Below are 18867 nucleotides of genomic sequence, written 5' to 3'. Positions count from 1 at the left end.
AATGTAAATCTCTCCCCCAGCGGGTTACAAAATAAAACAGCTGAGTGTCTATATGGTCAGGAATGCTGAAACATGTGAATGCTAAACCCATTAATGGTAACAGTCTTCCTATTCTTCATTACTTCAGTTCTCAGTTAATAGGCAAAACAAAAAACTTTTATTAACCACTATAGATTCATCTTTAATCTTCTTGCTTATTCTATTCTTTTCAAATTGTTTATCTAAGTTGTGTGTTACAAGCATGGTTAGATTTGTAACAGAATACAAAACTAACTGTATCCAGCGCTATATATTTAAAACAAGTAATCTGACTACAGTTAATGAATATATTTTTGGAACACTTAAAGGAATTATTACAAAATGTAATCTTCCTTATTACTAAAGCTGAAACCTAAATAAATCATCACGGAACATTTTTCTGTCCTTATTACTTAATTGTTTCAATAAAAACTAAAAGCATTGTGAAAACTCCCATTTTTGAGAACATCTCTCAACACTTTTATTCCATCTAAGGAGGAATGTTTATGACAAACTCGTCCTATTAATCCCAAACGGTCTTTAATGGTATCAATTGTGAACTTTCTTAATATTAATTATAAATGCAACGTATGTTCTCTTTAGAACAAAGACAGGATAGTTGCAGCTGAAACTGGTTAATAGCAATGTTCTGTTAACCTAGATAAGCCTGTTGTTCTCATATCTAGTAAATATATTCGTATCTTATGTTACTCATAAAACAATATGACCTTTTCCAGAATAGTAGTAACTCTATACAACCTGTACTCTCTCTATACTTCTTCAAACCATCTGACTTTTCTGTCTCTCTTCCTCTCTGCGCCCTGCAGCTGCCGGCCCAAGCTTCTCTCATCCAAACCTCTTTTGTTCTCCAACTGTGTGAGATGGCTTTTAGCCTCGTGCAGCACCTCTGTCATGCTTAAACATTCACAGATTCCCTCTGACAAACTTACAAAAACCTTCTTTTTACTTTCTACTCCTTCTTCATAAACTAAAAAACACCATTGTGGTGGATCGTTTACGTTTTCAGTTTCCTATCTACTTTAAACAACCATCAACTGAGAGTAACTGTATATGATAAAAACAACTCCTAAATAACATTACAATATATATTTCTTCCAATGAGTTCGTTATTTCATGTCTAACAAATTCTCCTCTTTCCATGTCGTATTCTTGATGGAAATATCCACCTATTATATCTAATTTGAATAAAGCCTTACATTTAATGTACTTCATATACTCAGTAAACCTCTTTTTACTTTCCCCTAAGGTTACTGTATGTAATATAATTTTCCTTGAAGTATAATTAAGTACAATCCTTAGTTAATGACAAATACCATAAAATTCACAACGCAATGCAACGGTATATCAATCAGTTCTCAAAGACTATATTTAAATAGCAGCAAATCATTGTTTCTTATTTATTTCAATATATCACACAAATCACACATTGATCTGTTAATTTTCAATGTATTTCAGTCCAACTTCAGGCATTAGAGAAAAAAGCAAGCAGACACCCTCCGGGCTGCTGCTGCTGCTCTCGAGAGGAAAAAAGGTGGGGGGAACTCTCACAGACAAATACTGACACCCCCTTCTCTCTCCCCCGCTGTAGCTCTCAGCCTCTTTAGGAAAAGGGGGGGCATCTTTCAACAATTAACACTTCTGCTATCCTTTTATTCAATTTTTCCGCTTGAACCCACTGTTCTCGTTTAACTCACGCTCCTCTCGTTAAAATTCTCCCTTCATTATGACTTCGTATCTATTCATCTGACTTAGGCTGTTTCATGTTCAATAATATATTCTATTTATTCACAAGAAATATATCCTCCTTACTGTCTGTCCAGCTTTTAAGATGCAATATTTCTTTCAACAGAATGGGAGTTTAAACCCAACAGACTTATAACGCACCTTTTGGTTCCTATGAACCTAAGATTTGTTATTCACTTTAGCCATGGATAGAGACTCAATACTCTACTTGGCTTCCCCAGCAAGTATAGCCTGTGAGGACTCCCATACCTCCACTAGGCCAGGGACTCTATACCCTTCCAGCCGTTAGAGACTCAATACCCTACGCTGAAATACTTGCTGATTCACTTTTAACATAAATAACTCATCTCCAGCCCCGTCGAGCTGTGGATTTGTTATTTTGAGTCAGTCTTATATGGAGACTTAATACTACCATTTGACTACTCCAGACAGTATAACTGTGGGGACTCTATACCTCCACTTTTTAAGCCAGGGACTTCAATACCCTTCCAGCCGCAGGAACTCAATATCCTACTTTACAACTATTTTGAGTCAGTCTTATATGGAGACTTAATACTACCATTTGACTACTCCAGACAGTGTAACTTTAGGGACTCTATACCTCCACTTTTTATATGTATAAAAAATTCCCCGTACAGTCTATTCAGCTTTTATTGTCCGATGTTTATTCCAACAAGTTTAGCAAGCCTCTCAGCGCGCTTCAACACCGTCTTTCAACGATGTGACGCTGACATGGAGTCGTAACCCAGGCTTACAGAACTCTTTATCGTGACGTTTGGCTTTATAGATTCAACCCCCACAGAACAAAGGATTAATGAGGTCCGGTCACTTCAAAATTGGTTTTTGAAGGTTGCGTTTCTCTCCTTTGGATGTACTTATAACTCAACTTCGATTCCTATGAACCTAAGAATTGTTATTCAGATTCGTCTCCTGGATGCCGTCTGAAAACGGTCACTGGACGTCCCCCAACGAGTCTTCAGCTGTCTCCTTTCTGAAAAAAGTACGGGGCCTTTCACCTTCGTCTTACATACCTCGTTGATTCACTTTTATGTTATATAACTTTCCTACCTATCTAAAATATGTATTTGTATATTCCACCGCAACAACTATGACACCGGAATATGTCTCTGACAACTCTAAAATGTAGTTTAGCCAATTACAGACCTTCGATAGAAACAGGCTCGTCTGCTCACCTTTCAATTGTAGGATCCTCGTTTTAGTTGTCAGAGATTATTCTAGGCCTCTTCTCCGGACCATTCGTCCGCTGGCTGCTGAATTTCCTCTCAAAAACCCTACTCATGACGTCACCACGTCATGACGTCATCACGTCGGGGAAACACCATTTGTTGGAGATTTGGAGGATGTTTAAAACCAACCTCGTCTCCGCGTGTCGTTTGGTAAACTGGGTAAATTCGTAAAAAGGAAGGGATTAAGAAACACCAGAATGCAAGTTCAACAATAATCTTGTTTTAATGATAAAAAGCAACAATACAAATACATCACCGAATCACGAAGCACTCTGCAGAGTAGTCCGGGCTCAGGTTCTAACCCCGTGTGAGACACGTCTCAGGAACGGCCAGTCAGAAACAAGAGCGCCGATCTTCAAAATCATCACAACATTTATACACAGAGTTCACTTCTGAGCGAGCTAGACAGTGAGTTGGCAGTGTTCCATTGGTCGGTTTCCCTTCTGGGCGGGATCCCAGGAAGTAAGTCAGTTTGTTGATTCCATGTTGCTTCTGTGCGCGTGTGTGTGTGTGTGTGTGTGTGTGTGTGTGTGTGTGTGTGTGTGTGTGTGTGTTTCTGTCCCTCTGCCTTCAGGCAGATCCCCCAATCAATGATTTGGAGTCATGACAGAGGACTCTTTGACAGGACACATACTCATTCCCCCTAAACATCTTCAACACACACAAACATCCTATCATGTATCTTTAACAGAAGTTAATTGTTCTTGTGGCTTAATGGCTTCCCTGAACTTCCCTTCACCCCAAAGTCAGCTTACTAGGAATGAATACATTTTATTGATAAGCTCAAAAGGACCTTTATCTCATTTACTGCTGGGTGACCCAAGTCTCAAGGCCTGCAGGATGTGTAGGAGATAAACATTAATTCTACAAGACTTTAACTGCCTTATATCTGAAAATGTATCCGGGAATTGCCCTGTTAATTGCAAGGACTATTGATAATTAACAGAGAGACCCTAGGGGCCTCTTCTTGGTATCTGCTAGGCAGAAGTCACTCAAGGCAGAAATCACAAGTTTAACACACATTCTATATAAGGTGACATTAAAATGAATATACCAGATTGAACTTTCCTGCCATAACACGTTACTTTAATACTTCAAATAATTCAAATAATCCTTCACTCTCTATCACAATTTTGGGTTGACCAGAACCTGGACCAACTTCTGTTTCCTGTTCTACAATGGGCATAGAGCTTGCGTTAATTTTCAACCGGACAACTAAACAGATTAGGCTAGGACCGGATAAAGTTAGTAACACACGTTAACCATGAACAGCCTATTAATCCGTTCTCTTAATGTTTATTCCGTCCAACGTTGTGGAATTAGAGAGAAAGGGCTTCTTAACGTGCTTTTATCCGGGTTGGAGGGAGCTAAATATAACATTGGGGCGTGTGATTGTAGTGGGTGGAGGTGGTGAAATGAGGATATCCATTTTGGAGTTCAAGCTAGCATAATATAGTTAACGTTACACACTAATAAGGAAAAGAGCTATTTTTGTGATACATTGCTATTGATATGGATTTAGAGTGGATATTTGAGACTTCTAAAAAGTAAACAAAAACGTAATTTATGGGTGAGTGTTTTAAGCAGAGTCATATTATGTCCTTGTGATTCTGTTGATTATTACCTCTCTGTATTATGTTGCAGCTCAGCTGATTTTGGATTGATGGCAAAGGGAGAGGGACTTAAGTGAGAGTGAAAATACAAGGTAAGTTTAAAATAGGTCAGCAATGTCCCATCCTATAGGTTGCTAGATGTATCTAACCCTTTCTCCTGTCTTTGTCTCCCTCTCTCAGCACAAGAACCCCAGGGATTCAATGGAGCCTGAAGACCTGCAATGAGACCCTCACCCTGAGCCTGAGTCTCAACTCCCAGAGTTTTGCAAGCCTCTCCCTGTTCCTTATTTTTGATTAAACAGACATTAAGCTTCCCAATGGTGTGGTCTTCGTTTTGTGAAAAATATGATTACCTCACATATGTTGTTGCTGTTGTTGTCTTTTGTGATAGTTAAATTGCTCCTGCTGACTTGAGCCAGCCATTCTTTCCTCCTCTCTGTGTCAGTGGGGAAGCCGTACATGTGTACTCCTTTCTATGAGCGATTGGAGCATCCCCCAGCAGCACAGCAAACCATGGGGGAGATTATATGCCAGGACAACACAGAGGAAAAGGCACAGACAAACTGCACGCATGCTATTCAATGTTTATTGAATTCCATTTATTTACATGGATGTTCCTAAAACAACACATTTAACATCATCATGCTGTTGCTGCTTGTGCTTTGACTCATTGTGCTGTCAGTTGACAATCATTGATAGGCATCTGTCGGTCTCCTGTCCTTTCTGAAAGTCATAAAGATTACATTACTCATTTAGATGATTTATGTCCTCAATTACCAGGGGATTACTGAAACCACCATGAATTAGAGAAATGGTAGAAATGATTCTAATCAGAATTTTGAAACCTTCCCTCCCTCCCTCTAAATATATCAATAAGGATGTGATTTTCTTGACTCATAAAAGTTTAAGAAGATAATATTTGTTTTAAAGAATTAAAAGCAATAAACAACAGCAACAGGCTCTGTAACCAAGGCAACGTTAGGCTAACATGTATGTTAACAGGTAAGATAGCTGGTCACACTATCCATGTATATTTTCTACTTTTTGTAATGCTGTTATTTCTATTTAAGATGTTTACATTTTTGATTGTTCTTAATCCTCAAATATTAGCACATTTTACTTTAAAAAAAACAACACACATTGATGTAACTACATACACATATCGATATGTTGTATACATATTGCAAATCAAAACCTTTATTGACCAATAACTACCAAAAATTGCATTTCTATCCTGTTATTAATGCATTCAAATCGTGATTCAAATGGCCCGCCACAAACTTCCGGGAACTTTCTGAGTCTCTCTGAACCACGTGACAATCAAGCATTTTGGACTTCGGCTGTCGCAACTCTTCTCTCTACATGGTGCTGGACCAGCCAATCAGAATTGACCTTCTCGAGTTCTCCGATTGGTTGGTTTCGTGGCACATTTGTAACGCTGTGACAACTTGAGCGAGCAGGCAGGCAAAGCTGAGCGCGCACAGGGTGGAGAGGTCGAGCGAGCGAGGGAGAGAGAGCGCGTGCAGCGGTCTGCTTGCGCACGAAGCAGGAGTTTTATGAGAGAAAATATGTGCTCTGTGCTCAAAAATGTTCAAGTGTGCGCTCAATCGCATTTTCTAGGCTCAACATGTTTCATTGCGTGCTCAGGATAGAGGCACAAATATAACGCCATACGCGAACAGGGATACAATCTACGGCAGGGATACAATCTACGGCATAACACCGGCGTCAGGATGTCACGTTCACGTTCCTCCGCCCCGGTGTGCTGCTCCTTATTTCGGGGAAGTAAACTTAAAAAGTGTCCTGGTACAGGGTGAGGTGGGATGTCCCGAGATAAACTGCCTTTAGGTCCGGGTGTAGTCGTTTTCCTCCTATGGAACCAACGGCTCATCTAAACTGAAGTGAACTGGACCAACGGCAGGGAGTGACGTCTGCGATATCACACACACACACACACACACACACACACACACACACACACACACACACACACACACACACACACACACACACACACACACACACACACACACACACACACACACACACACACACACACCGGGCCCGGCGCCACGAGGGGGCATTGCCCCCTCAGTTTTATTCTTTGCCCCTTCACTTTGAGCATCATTCATCCATCAAAAAGTACAATAAATGTCACAATTATTAAATAACTTTAAATTATTATTTTCCCGAACACACGTTACTATGTTTGGATCAGATATGTGGGCAGGCAGTCAAACAACGTGTAGAAAAGCCTCAACCCCAAGTGAGCTTGTCGTCTTAATGTTAGCCTACGTGCTACTGTAAACACAGTCGGATGGGTGACGTTTTCCGGGCAGAGTCCTCGTTTTCAGTGGCTGGTACCTGGTTGAAACTCCCGAAAATGTTCCCGTTTTTGAACGTGCGTTAAAAAAAATAGAGCAAGGTGAAATCAAATGTTACATGTCAGTAAAAACAGAGTAACAGTGTTGTGCCTGTTTGTAGCGTGAGCGTATTTCTTCTTCTACTACTTCTTCTTCTTCTTCTTTTGTCTTTAATGGCGAATCGCTTCCATTTGGAGCAGTATATCGCCACCTACTGTTGATTTATTAAATGTTCATATTAAATCCTTGTCCTCAGACCAGTGTTTTTGAGGAACTTGAAGATCAGCTTGTTTACTTAATTTCTTGATTTACTTTCGTATATTGACTTGAAATCCATGTTGTTTGACATCAACAAAAAATAAGACAGACAACTACAGATAGCACCACACGTGATGGTTACTTGTGTTACGGTATCTGAGAGGACCCAAACGCAGGACACGGCAGAGTGTTCAAAAAGGGTTTATTAGTGAACAAAAGGTGCGGGAAGGATAATCCGGCAGGAGTGGCGAGGAAGTGGAGGCTGGTGACGACAACACGGCGGTCAGAGAATGATCCTGGAGCACAGGAAGAAAACACGTTAGCGTCAGAACATCCAGAAATAAGGTAGCTGATAATGCTGAGTAGCCTGGAGGTTTACCACTGTGGTTTAACAACGATCTGGCGCCGACAGGTTGTGGAGCCTCTGCTGATATGCCGTTGTAGATGGCTGATGAGAATCAGGTGTGAGGGTGAACAGCTGATTGCAGCAGGTGAGCAGGGAGCCAGAGTGACAGCCACCACGCCCACACAACAGGCAAAGGGAAAACATCCCCAAGGAGGCGGCTGGAAATGGACAGCCACCACAACTTGTTATTATTTAGGACTGCCTGTATGGATCATACTGCCCCAAAGCGAGCCCTTTTACTATAATAATAATATGTTATGTATTATATCAACCATATTGGTACAATGAGCGACATATAGTGACGGATTTTGGAACAGTGATTTGATTTTTCTCATGGCAGTTAGACTCTAGAGACAAACCAGGGGACTTTATTTTAATTTTTAATCTGTGTCTGTCCATTTGGTGTAGTATTTGATCCAATATTACATTTGGTTTATATATTAGTCACTTTCTTATGAAATGCCAGGTTTTAGGCCTTGATTTGAACATTCAATCCTGAAAATAAAAAATCAATCAGATTAATGATTTTTTAATCCTGACCTGACTAGAGTGGATAGTAAGTAAGTAAATCTGTATAGGAAGATGAGTTAAGGGATAGAGGAGAAAAGGTTATGGTATAATTACAGAGCCTGTCAATTTATAAATGGAGGAAATCAATGTTAGTCTGTTAACCAAAGTGCAGCCATCTGATAATGTACTATCTGTTATTAAAGATCAGAGGAAAAGAACAGAATGAGAGGGGTCAATCCGGAAAACAAATAAAGAAGCAAAGATATTGTAGAGCAGTGAGAAGGAAAAAAGCTTGGTGTGTCAATTCATTACATTGCCAGTATTTTTCGTTGTTGTGAAAAAAAAATCGCCCCCTCTGATTTTTTAACAGCCCCCTCAGTCATTTCATCCTGGAGCCGGGCCTGACCACACACACACACACACACACACACACACACACACACACACACACACACACACACACACACACACGTGAATGACTCGTAGCAAAGCCACTATGGAGTGAGATCACATATCATTTTTTTATCGGTTTGTTATAATGTTTAAATAGTGCATTAAACATAAAACATCATTTTAATGTAATCAAAATATTATATCTATTTAACAATGTTCATTTCGGCCAATGATGGGCAAATGGCGGCCCGGGGAAACACTCACAAGAAACACAGGCTGTTGTTATGCCTGCTGTGACATTAAGTTACCGCTTGTAATTATGCCTTTACAAGCTTAAAAGTTGTATTTATCATCTGAATTTGGCGAAACAAGTTTAAAATTCTAAAAACCAAGACTTTGTTTATTTGAAATCAGATGAAAACAAACTGTCACGGACCCTGCCGTGTTATCTATGATTACTATACGCTTTTCATTCATAATTTCAGCGGGAGGGAGGGGGAGCGGCGCTGAGGAACAGCAGAGTGCGGGTTGAAAGGTGTCTGTGTTGACATTCCCCTTATTTTGGAATAAGGGAAATGCAGAGACAGCAGGCTACAAGTGTCTTAGGTTCAAGTTAGTCAACTAATGTCTGGGTTAGTGTTCATGACTTCATGTTTATGTCATCTTTATATTTAATCTTGATGCACACACATTTTCCGTGCTTTCCAATAGTTTAAAATAGTTGTATTCCACTGTTAAATAACCTCAATACAAACATGCCACTTTCTATGAACTGATATTTGTTTTGTGAGCTTTTTAGAGGATGTTCCCTGAAAGATTGTAAAATGTCAATGAAGATGTCAGACTTAGTATATTTGTTAATAATTACATAGGCTACAATACATGGAATTTGTGTTTGTGTGTGTTCCAAGTGAATCTGCGGCCCCCTGGTGGCCAGTGCCTAAATGATGTGGCCCCCACCACCATCTAAATTGCCCATCCCCGATTTAGGCTATAGAAACATATAAATAAATAGCCCGCATCAGTGACGTAACAAGATTGTGATTGACCCCGGTGCAAATATTGGTTTTTTTTTAGTATTGAAGTTAAATGTATCAATCTGGTGAACATTGAGAGCAAAATTAAGAGATCTATGGATAGATCCATACAACTGTCAACCCCAGTATTAAACAGAACTGTAAACAGATTTACTTTTTCTTTATGGATATTTTACAAATCACTTTTTTTTAAAAACTGTTTTCTTGTTTTACTGTCATATATATATTTCATAACTGTTTTTCATTTATTCTCTTATTTCTTTAAAACTATAATGATCATATGAAGGTGTGCCTCGAAATAATTGTTCACATAAATCGTGAGCAAACCGTTTGAGACCCACTGAGATAATTTAGACTAAAGTTAACTATCTAAACACTCAGAGAGTCCTGTAGTTCTGGGGTTCCCAACCCCCGGTCCGCGGCACCGTGTGTTACTGCCGGGCCGCGAAATAGCTGTGAGTTTAATTAATTTTCGCACCTATACCAGTCATATTATTTCATCCAGTAGCCTGGTTAATCTTTCACCAGAAAACCGTTGAAAATGGCTTTTATGATGTTCCGAGGGATTCGGCGGCTTAGCCTAAGGTCTCGGTATGAGAAAGTTACCAGTTCGCCAAGTAGGGAGAGGAGCGCACAGGAGACAACCGTTTTCATTGCATTGCAATTATGTTTATGTGGGGAAATGGCAGTGCATACATTATTTGAGATATACTTCAGACTCGGACTTCATTTTAAGGACATGTCGGCCAGGGGTGTAGAGCTATTTGTTGAAGCACCTGATTGGCAAAACAGGAGAGTAAACCAGTCTGCGTTGATCTATGAATTCATGTCTGGGACTCTCACAGTATCTGCTGCCCACAGCTGTTTTATAGAAGGAAAACCTCCTTCACTTCATGAAATGGCTGCAGCATCAGGAGGCAGTGGGACGTATACTCTGCCTCTGAGAAGTGCAGCACCAGCGCGCCGAGAGCTGTGCCTTTTTACGCACCGCCTTCACTGTGTTTACCTTAATCAGAACAGCTTAAGAGTGACTGCAGTGCTACGTGTTAACCACACACACCTCTACACACATCTCTACACACATCGAACTGCCCGATTAATCCCCCTTTTATTAGTTTTATGAAGGAGATGTCCAGTCACCAAGGCGCATGATGTGTGTGTGTATGTGCTCTGCTCAGCTCAGCTCTGTGTGTTCGGTGTGTTTGTATCTGTCCGACACCGGCAGTAATTTACACACATCTGGCTAACTCCATAGGTAGCCTTTATGCGGGTGTTCCCAAAATAAATTTGTTTTAATCTTAATCTCAATGTAGTGCTAAATGCTGTCGGAGTGCACCGGAACGAACGACACTATCCTAATATCTTCTGAAATCAAATGCCAGTGTCACACAGACACACAGACACACAGAAACACACACACACACACACACACACACACACACACCCTGGCGACCGGACATCTCCTTCATAATGTGCCTTCTCCTCGTTTTCCCAGCATTCACTGGATTATCCGTAAATCATACAAACAAAACCAAAACGTTGATTTATCTGTTTTCCCGTTTTGGTTTAAAGATTGAATAATGACACCGGTTCTTTTTTAAACGTTGTTAATATGTTTTGGATGCATATTGTTCTATTATTTGTTCAGGCTGTTACATACAATTAGCCTCTGTTGCTACCTGCTGGTGATGAGTAAATATTAAAATCATTTAAAATTGACAACCGGTCCGCGATTTTTTTGTAATGTATTTGCCGGTCCTTGGTGCAATAAAGGTTGGGAACCCCTGGTATAGATGTAATTTAGTTGTGTGTGTAGACGGTGGAAGCAGGGATAGGCATATACGTGACTTGATCCCTGCCGAGTCGACGCACAACTGTTGATTGGTGTCAGTGCAAAAAAACTTTTTATGAGCAATGCGCTCATGGTATAGATGTGGCGCATACATCTTAGTTCCTACTCTTTTCCCTCACCCTATCCTAAGAGAGTGCATGTACATTGTGCCTCTCCAGCTCTGTTCCTTACTTCTTACTTGCTACCCTTATCCCTCAACCTATCCTAAGGGAGTCCATGTACGTAGACACGTTAGTTTTGCTGCTATAGGCTTAGACTGTCGGGGGACACCTTACTTCGTCTTTCTGTCAGTCTGTACCTGTGTACTATCATGTTCCATATAACCCAGCTTCCCCCAAATTTATTTTTGGTGTCTACAGATGTAGCGCTTCATTTCAGACAGTTTGAAACGCGAGGGCCGTGATTGGTACGTGATCTGCCCTCGCTCAAGGGAAAACCTCCAGCTTGACTTGAGACCACCCCCTTGATAAATAAATGTAATTATAATGAAGCCAGCTGCAATGGATCATTGATCCACCAGGGGGTGCAGTGGGGTTCCACACTGGAGCTCATGTGAAATAAAGTCAGATACAGTACGCTGGATGTACAGCGGAACTTTGTTAAGATCCATATGTCACGGATATCATACTCTGTGCTAAATAAGAGACATGTAATCATTTACAAAACATCACCATGTTGTTATTTAACAAAATAATGTTGTTTAGTCGAAAAAAACGAACGGGAGGAAATGCAGCCCGGCTCTCGATTTTTAATCCTAATTTAATCATCATCTTCACCACGATCATTTATGTTTATGTTCGCCGAATTGACATGAAATCACTGACACATATGAATATACTGTATTCAACTTCATTAAAACGTTATTAACATGCCTAAACTCAGTAATTCACTAAAAATATTTATATTTTAATGGAGCCTCGTCTCCAGATCAGGATCCCTCCACTACGCTTTGGGATCCTGATCTGCATGAAGGGTGTTATTTTCCCAATAAGGAACAAGTCGCTGTAAATCATCCCGCTTACTACATGGCCACATTCTCAACAAAGTAACGACATGACTCCCAATATTAATTGAAATGCTTTTATGGATTTAGAAAATGTTTTTATTGATTTAAAAAATAGTTGTATGTACTGATTTAAATTGACATGCATCCGCTAAGAAAATAGTCCGTTGTTACCGTTTTTTAAACAGTCTGAATGAAACAGCAGCTCTCTCCCCCCTCCCCCCCTGATCTTTCTTCTCCAGCAGCTAAATTAACTGTAGTGACCATAGACTGTATGTGACAAGCTTAGAGATAGTGATGTAACAACACCATAAAAGCTGGTGGGTTGAAAGCAATACGGGAGGTAAAAATAACTAGAATAATTGTGAATTATTTATTTTGGTTTTATGTTTTTAGGTATAAAATGTTATGTAATTCAGGCTTATAGTTCACCCTTCCACAAAGTTAAGAAACCATTCCAATATGTACATCTTCTGATGTAACAACAATAACATTATAAATAGTAACATAGCTGAACATGGTATTGCACATTTAGCTTTGAGTGTTACTGACCTGAGATGTTTTTATTACATGAATTAAGGTGACTGAGGCTTTTTAACATACAGGGATGCAAACTCATCAGGTATGAAAAAGGTGACAAGGATCCGAGCCCCCGGCTCCCCCACCCCACAGAATAACAGAGGATTTTAGCAGTCAGAACAACTAAAGCAGCAGTGTTAATAATAACAGAAACGCCAAAGAGTCACATCTAATAGAAATATATAAAAGCATTTATTTTAATTGTGTCGCAGTCAGTTTATAATTTTGGCAGCACTGTTGAACATTTTGAAAATGTATTTTCATGCCTCTGTGCAAGGCTTAGTCTTTCTATCTTTATAGCCACATGGTGTAAAGTAACTAAGTTCATAAACTCAACAAGTACTATACTTGGGCACAATTTTGAGATACTTGTACTTTATTTAAGTATTTCAATGTTTTGCTACTTTGTTCTTCTACAGTTCAGAGGTACATGGTGTACTTCTACTCCCCTACATGTATTTAATACCTTTAGTTAATTCACAGATGTGGATGAATGATGTGAAATATAATCAAGTGTTAAATCAGACTTTAGTTCCACCTGGACTAAATCCACAGGCTACCCTGCAGTATACAAAGTCATTCAAACTAGCTGCACCTTTACCAGCTTTGAGAACACTTTCATGATTAATCATTATAAAACATATCATATATATTATTCTGAAATGGACCAATCTGCACAATGACTACTTTTACTGTCGCTACTTTAACTATATTTTGATGATAATACTTTTCTACTTTTACTTGAGGAACATTTTGAATGCAGGACTTTTACTGTAACAGAGTATTCCTACACTCTGGGACTATTACTTTTACTCAAATACAAGATCTGAGTACTTCTAATTTTACTCTAGTACAAGATCTGTGTGCTTCTACTTTTACTCAAGTACAAGACCTGAGTGCTTCTACTTTTACTCCGTTATTTTCCCCATAAGGCCATGGCCACATTCTCAACAAAGTAACGACATGACTCCCAATATTAATTGAAATGCTTTTATGGATTTAGAAAATGTTTTTATTGATTTAAAAAATAGTTGTATGTATTGATTTAAATTGACATGCATCCGTTAAGAAAAATAGTCCGTTGTGACCGTTTTTTAAACAGTCTGAATGAAACGGCAGCTCTCAGCTGTGTATTTACACAACTAATGGCCCATCAACCACAGCTCTCTCCCCCCCTGATCTTTCTTCTCCAGCAGCTAAATTAACTGTAGGTTACTCTGAGTGACAAGCTTACAGTTAGACACAACACTGTCATTGCAAGTGACCCTCAGTTATTTGACTTTTATGTTCAACTGCTAAATTCGTTACTGATAAAAAAGGGCTTCTACTGTACCTAATTACCTTAACACTAGAACCGCCAGAGGTTTTTGTATAGGCCTACCTAAACCCGTCAAATCCCGCTATTAGAATGCAATTTTTAACAACATAGGGTGCTACATAACACACTTTCAGGAAAAGTCACGGACTGGGAGACTTTAATATTTTATTAAAAAAAAGTTACGGTTCTAGTATTAAATAAACTCACTAATTAATGAAACCAGTTCAATACGCATTATTCGTATTCTTATCATTCTTTATGAGCGCAGAAATAGTCTTAAAATCAGATCTGTTTTTTAAATGAAATCTGACGGCAGGCAGTTAGCTCTGATCACCTATGATAAATGCGCCACACCTAATCGCTGGCCATCCAGCCACAGAGCTCCCTCTATACAAATCAAACTGTAGACGGTGTGAAAGCACCTATTGTTTTAAATAATGGTCGGAATGTGACCTGTGAGCCTTCTGAATTACCGTGGGACAGCACATTCTAAACTAAAATGTTCAATCAATAAAGTAACATCTTATCTTATCTTAATAATATCTTCATATGAAGATATTGGAAAATAGTGGGAGGGCTTAACCTTCCTCTATATTGGTTTTAGGCAGGTCGTAGGCAGGAAGCTGTAAGCTGGAGTCTGAAATTAGGCGCTACATCTGTATCTACGCCGGGATCCTGAGTCGTGGCTGATCCTGTTGCTGCGGTCCTGTGTCCTGGATCCTCTATCCTGAGTTCTGCATTTGAGTCCTGGACTACGAGTCGTGGCTAAACCTATCACTTTAGTTGGGTCCAGGACCTCAATCCCGTGACCATTCTCTGGCTAACATGTTTTGACGATTGATTTGACATCTATGGACCTTTTAGAAAAAATTTAGAAACACGGTCCCTCGAAAATTTGCCGGCATTTTTTGCAAGGGGGCCAAATCCACAATGGCCGCCGGCGCCATCTTGAAAAATTTACTTTTGAACCAGAGCACCTACAATCAAGTGTAAATACACTTTTTGCACTGAATCTACCATGGGGAAACCGATTCTGACATCAGTTTGACGATAAAATGTAGTTTTGACCAAAATATCCAAGATGGCCGCCAGCGCCATCTGAAAAAGTAACTTTTGAACCCCATCACCTACAATCAAGTGTAAATACACTTTTTGCACTGATTTGACCATGGGGATTCCGATTCTGACATCATTTTGACGTTATAACATCATTTTTACCCAGATATCCAAGATGGCTGCCATATGCTGGAGTGAAAAGTAACATAAAATGAAAGCAATTCATAGTGTATGATAACAAAATCTATCTTTAATAGTTGTAACTAAAAACAAATGAAAACAAACTTATAAAACAGTTATACAATGTATAATTGTTACATAATATGGTACTTCCATAAATGGAAATAATCACAGTACTGCATACATTTCTAACTTAAACGTCACTGATAATGTTCTGTAGCTTAGGAAGCCAAGCTATATGGTTAATCTAATCTGAATCGGAGCTTTCAGATGCACTGTATTCGGAAGATTCCGACGAATATACGCTCCTCTGTTCATCATTGGATCCGTCTTCATCCCATTCGTTGTCATCTTCTTCGCTATCGTCAGCTTCTCCTGGTGCAGGTAGGGTCACCGGAAGAGCAGGAAGTGTGTGACGAACAGGGCGACAGCGGCCACCCACCAGCTCCCACCCATGCCCGAGTGGAGACGGATGCTTACTCAGGGCAGGGTGGCGCGCTAGGTAGGTTGATTGTGTGCATCAGGGCGGTCGCCATTCTCGTCAGTACGAGCAAGTACATGAATAATGCTCCGCTTGCGCTGAGCATCTGTACTTGATGAGGCAGCATCAGGCTCTGGGCGGATGGGAGGCTCACCACGCTGGATGGTCTTGTATGGTTTAACCGCCTGCAGCTCGGATACTTTCTCTATCAATGCTTTGGAAACAGTCTTGGCATCTTTGATACGTGCATCCACATCCTGGTCGTCCGGGATGTTTGTCTCGACCTCATCCTGCACACGATTTTCGACACGCTGCAGGAACATCCAATTAGTACGGTGTGCAGTGCCCCCTCCCGTCAGCGTGTCGTTGTGGAAGTCATCGTTGTCGATAATGCTAACACTGGGCTTCCCCTCCGCGATCTCGTTGGGGCACACTGCGCATCGTTCAAGGTCATGCATAGCCCAGATATCTCGCAGCAGGAGCACATTGGGGTAGCTTATACCTATTCCAAGCTTGTGAAAGGAGTCGACGAGCTCCTTGCTACGAGTTATACCATGAAGGGTGACTGTGGCATTGATGGTGGTAGTAGTTGGTCGCTTTGTGACATACTGCGTGATGATTGACGTGAGAGAGAGTGTGCTGGGAGACAGATCTAACTCCTTCTTGCCCCGCAAAGACGATAGCAGCTGTACCATGAGAGGGGAGAGCTTTTCTTCCTCCTCAAGCTCATCAACTCTCGGCGGCCACGGGACGAGTTGTACTGCCTTGATATCAGCCTGCAGTCGGGCGGCCACATTGTGCACCAGCTGCTCACTGCTAACACCAATGGAGGATAGCGCTGCTTCGACATATGAACCACACCCAGATGTGTCATAAACTAGGTCACTATGGTTCTTCTGAGGGCGAGAATGGAATCCAATCTTGTCCTCAAATTCCCGGATCAGGATGTCTTTTATGTAGGAAGACTTGACTCCAGATGTTTGGAAGCCATACCGAGACACGATCGAGCTGTAGTCTCGGAGGAGGCTTTGCAGTGACCGTAGCTCATGTTCCTCAAAGATAATAAATCTGATATGGTCGAAGAAGATGGTCTGAGCTTCGCGCAGACTTACATTGTTCATGAGTGGTAGCTTGTCGTCATCAGTCATCTTCTGATATGTACGAACATGTTTCAACCAGCATTTATGGTGATATTTAATCTCAAGTGCGTAGGGTTGATCACCTGCAGAATCAATCAGGCAGTTTATTCTGTCACGCATCACCGGATCGTACAGGGCCACTGTATGACTCTTAAAGGCCGCCCATGCATGATCATATGAAATGAGATTCAGCTTTGATTCTGGGTGCTTGGTCGTCTCCGCCTTGCAACACCAAACACATTTGGTTTTATCGTGTATCGCCCCTAGAGTAGATCGCAGTCGTTTGGCTGCTGGAGGTGCAGTTGGAGAAGGAACATCAGAAACAGATGATGACTGAGCTTGGCATTCAACCTCTTTTTTCTTCTTTCTTTCGATGGCCTGCTCCAGTTTCTTCGCGCTTGATAGGGTGAACCTACACGTATCATGGACACATTGTCCACTGTGACCTTTACCCCAATCCACGGTTGAATGGACGGTCCCGAACTTGTCCAGACCACTCCATAACAGCGCCTTCTGTTCAAGATTGGCCCACACAGCTGCAGAAATGGCACCGGCAGCTTTATCGCAAAACCCTCCACACTGAAGAACACATGGAACTTTTGACATCGTCCTAAGCTGCGCTGTTTATACGCTGTTCATATGCTGATCACTCTGTCTCTGGAAATATATAAAAATAAGACACAATTAGCTAAATGTACAATGTATAATTGAATGTACAATACACAATGAGTATAATTATTCGTATATATATAATGCTTATTCTTGATTAAAAGCTCTCGGTCGAGTGGTGCCTTCGCTTTCATTTTATGTTACTTTTCACTCCAGCATATGGCAGCCATCTTGGATATCTGGGTAAAAATGATGTTATAACGTCAAAATGATGTCAGAATCGGAATCCCCATGGTCAAATCAGTGCAAAAAGTGTATTTACACTTGATTGTAGGTGATGGGGTTCAAAAGTTACTTTTTCAGATGGCGCTGGCGGCCATCTTGGATATTTTGGTCAAAACTACATTTTATCATCAAACTGATGTCAGAATCGGTTTCCCCATGGTAGATTCAGTGCAAAAAGTGTATTTACACTTGATTGTAGGTGCTCTGGTTCAAAAGTAAATTTTTCAAGATGGCGCCGGCGGCCATTGTGGATTTGGCCCCCTAGCAAAAAATGCCGGCAAATTTTCGAGGGACCGTGTTTCTAAATTTTTTCTAAAAGGTCCATAGATGTCAAATCAATCGTCAAAAACATGTTAGCCAGAGAATGGTCACGGGATTGAGGTCCTGGACCCAACTACTTGTATAGTGTAATATCAAGAACAGTTGAATCATAGGGAAAAGCTTTGTTGTAAAGTTACAGGTTAACTTACCTTCAGCTAAAACCGGGAAAGAGTAGCTCTGAGCAGTGACCAGAAGCTGGGCTGTTAGCTATGGCTGTTAGCTTACCCCTGTGAGTATGTTAGCCTAGCTTGGTAGCCTCAGCTAGTTCAGGGAACTTGGAGCCCCGCCTTGTGCTTCAGCAGCAGGTCCTGCCTCGGCTCCGCCTCTTTGCCCTTATTTGGATCAGGGTGGAGCAGGCGGGAGTTCGACTCTGACTTCACTGTCGAGCCGTTAGTGGCCGACACCGCCTACTTTAGGCTTCTCTGCAACTCTGCA

At 40.8% G+C, this 18867-nt stretch overlaps 1 protein-coding gene across 2 annotated transcripts in view; it reads right to left on the bottom strand.

Annotated features, from left to right (window-relative positions):
- Window positions 1-5199: 5199 nt before the first annotated feature.
- Window positions 5200-18867, bottom strand: part of LOC307024472 (uncharacterized protein) — a 42473-nt gene continuing 28805 nt past the window's right edge. For both annotated transcript variants that reach the window (XM_079658607.1, XM_079658608.1), the window contains 2 exons: window positions 7643-7827; window positions 5200-7559 (listed from right to left, as the gene is read on the bottom strand). In XM_079658607.1, coding sequence (XP_079514733.1) covers window positions 7652-7827 — 176 coding nt within the window. In that variant the 3' untranslated portion in view covers window positions 5200-7559; window positions 7643-7651. The remainder of the gene's footprint in view (window positions 7560-7642; window positions 7828-18867) is intronic.

This window comes from Notothenia rossii (genome assembly GCF_949606895.1).
Source record: "Notothenia rossii genome assembly, chromosome: 11".
In the NCBI taxonomy this organism is placed as follows: Eukaryota; Metazoa; Chordata; class Actinopteri; order Perciformes; family Nototheniidae; genus Notothenia; species Notothenia rossii.
The sequence above is the reverse complement of the archived record's forward strand: the minus strand, read 5'-3'. Positions and strand labels throughout refer to the sequence as shown.